The following is a 4094-nucleotide window of genomic DNA, read 5'->3' as shown; positions in this document are numbered from 1 at the left end:
CATAAAATTTCTGTTGGGGAATCACCTACGTGGAGTGGAAAGGTATTAAAGGAGCAAAGCAGAACTGGGATAAGCATTGGTTATAGTCCATAAAATCTAAAATCGTGTTATGCAAAAAAAATTTGAGCGATGATATATACACACCTCACTTTCTCTTCCATTTCATTTCCACCTATTTTTCTTCCTATCTCTCTCTACATTTCCTGTCACATCACATATCATATCACTAATTTCTCTCTCATTCCTTCACTACCTCCCAAGGTGGAGATGGAAATGATTGGTGAATAAAACATTATTGGTAAAAAATTTCTCATTATTTTATGGTCAAACTTCATGTTTATCTCTCTACCTACTTTAATTTTAAAAGATATTGGGTTGGCCAACATAGTCTCTAAAAGATAAAAATAGATAGAATAGTCTCACACAATTAATTTAGTAATTGAAAGATGAAAATACAATTAATGTAAATTTAAAAAATGACCCAATTTAGTAGGCTTTCATTTATTATGTTATGCAAATTCTCATTGTAAAGGGAAAAAGAGTGTTAATTTAACCACTGTTAAGCTAGCTTATCAGAAAGAAGAAAATACATTCGAAAATTTTATGTAAAATATCAATCAAGTTAGTTTTTATGTGGATAAACTTGATTGATGCTTTAGTTGATAAAATCTGATGACAAACTTACTAGCTTACTAGCTTCTACATGGACTAATTTACTAGCTTGGACTAACTTACTAGCTTTAAAATCTTTCAGACAATTTACTCAAGAACAAATAAAAAGTATGATATATTTTAGAGTTTTGATATATACAACTCACAATTTTTTTCACTTCATTTTGACTTACTTTTTCTTTTATTTTTTTTCCAATCACATCGTATATTTTTTATTTTCTTTTTCAATATCTCACTTATTGTGATTGTGAGTGTGATATAAATGCAAATCAATATCAATATGTATTCATATTTTCTTGGGATTGGAGTGACTAGTGACTCTTCTGGTTAATTATTTGACAGAATATATATATACTGTTTGGTTTAGGTGTTGTTATTTAATTAGTGTCACAATCATCCAGTGTCATTCACCACCTCTGCCCCACTCAATTTTCCTTTACGCCAACCCTTTCCTTCTCCTGTGGACCCATTGCCTACTACCATGTCCAAAAAACCTTTTTATTTATATCCCTACTCCACCATGAGTGCAAACACAGACTACTCTCTCATGGAGATGGAGTTATCTGATATCTGAGCCAGAACAACCCCATTCACCACAGTCACAATTCACCAACACAACACACACACACACTCACTCACTCACACAAACATATAGAGTAAGAGTGCATTAATGGGGAATTACAGGTTCAAGTTATCAGACATGATTCCCAATGCCTGGTTTTACAAGCTGAAAGACATGGGGAGAGGGAACAAGCAAACACACACTCTTTCCAGAAACAAGAAACAATCCTTACCATCCTCAACCACACAATCATCAAAACCAAAACAAACCCACCATTCCAATCCCAGAAGGTCTTACTATTTCACAAGAGAGGTTAACCCTTACCCAACCACCTACAAACCCAACAATTCCCCTGAACCTGAACCTGAACCACCCAGAAAATCATCCAAACAGAGAACCAGAAGAAGAAGAAGAAGAACAGCTTCTTCTGCTACCCCAAAGCTTGTTACCTCAGCAGGTTGTAACTGCCGCCCCACCATCGAATCTGTTTGGATCAAATCGAATTCCCCACCAGGACACTCTTCATCTCATTCACCATTTGATGATAGCTCTGCTGAAACAGAGTCCCCTGACCCAGAATTCAGAACAGACCGTGTTCTTCTTCCCTCTGAGTCATCATCATTTGATGAAATGGTTTCCTTATCCACCTCCTGTGCCTGCACCAGAGACATCGTTATCGATGTTGAAGGGAATTCTCTTGCCAGAAAAGATGACAAGCTTGAAGGCTGTGACGATGATGATGATGATGATGATGTTGATGCATTTTCAGAGCTTGTAGAACTTCCTCCAATCATAACCAAAACACCCAAAATCAACAACTTTGTGAGCGATTGCAGGAAGAAAGAACCAAAATCCAGAAGCAGAATCGCCAAAACAAACGAACAAGGGTATCTGAAGGTTCGAATTGTGAAGGAAGATTCAACTGCAGCATCAGTGAAAGGACAGAGAAGCACTGGCTCTGTTTTTCGGAGATTCTCCTCTGCTTCTCACATGGCAAATTCTCCGGGAGTGAAACTCCGGGTCAACTCGCCGAGAATTGCTAGCTTAAAGGTCCACAACTACTCTCATGGCAGGTCGTCGACGACTGGCTCCCGGAGAAGCTTCTCCGGCAGCTGCGCCGTCGTGAAGTCGTCGTTCAACCCGCAGAAGGATTTCAGGGAGTCAATGGTGGAGATGATCGTGCAGAACAACATCAGGGCGTCGAAGGACTTGGAAGATCTTCTTGCTTGTTACCTTTCTCTGAATTCAGACCAGTATCATGAACTCATCATCAAGGTGTTCAAGCAAATTTGGTTTGATTTGACAAGGTAGAGAGAGAGAAATGTGAAACCTCTGTTGCATCTTCTTCTATCATCTCCTTCACATTCTAACAACCTCTCCCTTAGACAAAATTCTTAATCAGTTAGTTTGTTCATTAAATTTTCTTAATCTTCATATGTATGTAATAATAATTACAAATAATCATAATAATTATAGTAATATATCTTTGGTTCCCTCTAATGACTATGTTTAGAAAGTTGTGGTTTTCAATTCAAAATTCCAAATTGAGTTAGAACATGTTTGGATTTGTTGGAACGGATTCGATTGACTCATGCCGATCAACCCATCTCCGATCATTACCATCCCCACCCTTGTCTAGCTGGCTCTCACAACCGATCGCCAAAACGAGGGCGCATATATCACTTCACTACAACCGATTTGGTCGGATTCGTCCAATCAGGATATACCGTAGATTTTCATGGTGGGAGGAGAATTGATTTTGGGAGAAGCTACTCTTGACACCTTTTGTGATAGTAAAATTGAATTTGGAATATCTATAATTCTCAAGTCAGAATCAATTCTTTCAAGAATTGAGTAATTTCTGAGTCCGTCAGTACTTCTGAGTCCCAAAATCGATTTTAATGAAAAAGAAGTTGAAGCAAATGTAATTGATGTAGGTCGAAATTTTTTCTCTCATAAAATGGGATTAGTGAATTTGTTTCAAAAAGGGGATTCATTTTTCATTTAAGTGATGCAGAAACTTCATAAAGATTGTAGGGACAGGTCATGGGCATGTAAACGTGTGCAAAATTCTAGCTAGTCACAGAGATTGTCTATTTCCTTTCCTGAAAGGCAAAATATCTGGGGCGTGTTGGTTTTCAGTCATCTTTTAAAAGAAAGTTTAGAGCAGTAAATTTGCATCAGAAATTCAGTACCTTCTCATGAACCTAAAGGAGTTTGAGAACAAGACATAGAACTGCACAAAATTGTACAAATAGTTTGCACCAAAGGGCCGGGGGCCCTCACAAGCATTATCTGCATTAACTGACACCTTCTTCCATTGATAATTGGATATTTATTTATTTATTTTAACCAAAAGAACTTACCCTTTAAGTACAAGCTTTAGATTTCATGTCTCCTGTCCAAAATTTTGAAGGGGTTTTGTGCTTATCCCCAAGCCAGACCATGCAGCCTTTAAGATCTCGCATGCTCATGTTCCACCTCAACACACACACACACATTGAGAAACCTTCAATGCCGTACACTATTTTGAAATGTATGAACAATTTTTCTGAGCATGAACATCAGAATTCAAATTGCTACACAGTGCTCCAGCTACGTTAAGCTCTATGAACCGTGGAATAAAATATAAAGCTCTTTATTTTCATGAAGCTTGTCTATTGGTGGAAGTTTGATTTTGAAAGTGAAAAGTTACTTCGATTGTTACAAAAGCTGATGCTGACTTTAACCATTTTGGTTAGGACTTTGTCATGTGCCCTGCCCCTAGGCTTATATTGGTTTTCTAATTTAGTGGGATAAATAGTTGACACGGTTTTCTCAAAAGCCTAATTAAAGGGAGGTCCAAAATTTTGCTAAATTT

At 37.4% G+C, this 4094-nt stretch overlaps 1 protein-coding gene across 1 annotated transcript; it reads left to right on the top strand.

The window, feature by feature from the left end:
- The first annotated feature begins 1184 nt into the window (after positions 1-1184).
- LOC130749053 (transcription repressor OFP1-like) lies at positions 1185-2734 on the top strand. The gene has a single exon (XM_057602330.1). The coding sequence runs from the start codon at positions 1343-1345 to the stop codon at positions 2543-2545; it is 1203 nt and encodes a 400-aa protein (XP_057458313.1). The 5' UTR covers positions 1185-1342; the 3' UTR covers positions 2546-2734.
- Positions 2735-4094: the final 1360 nt, after the last annotated feature.

The sequence above is a fragment of the Lotus japonicus genome, chromosome 3, assembly GCF_012489685.1.
Source record: "Lotus japonicus ecotype B-129 chromosome 3, LjGifu_v1.2".
NCBI classification, from domain to species: Eukaryota; Viridiplantae; Streptophyta; class Magnoliopsida; order Fabales; family Fabaceae; genus Lotus; species Lotus japonicus.
Note: the sequence above shows the minus strand (reverse complement) of the source record. Positions and strands in the feature narration are given on the sequence as shown.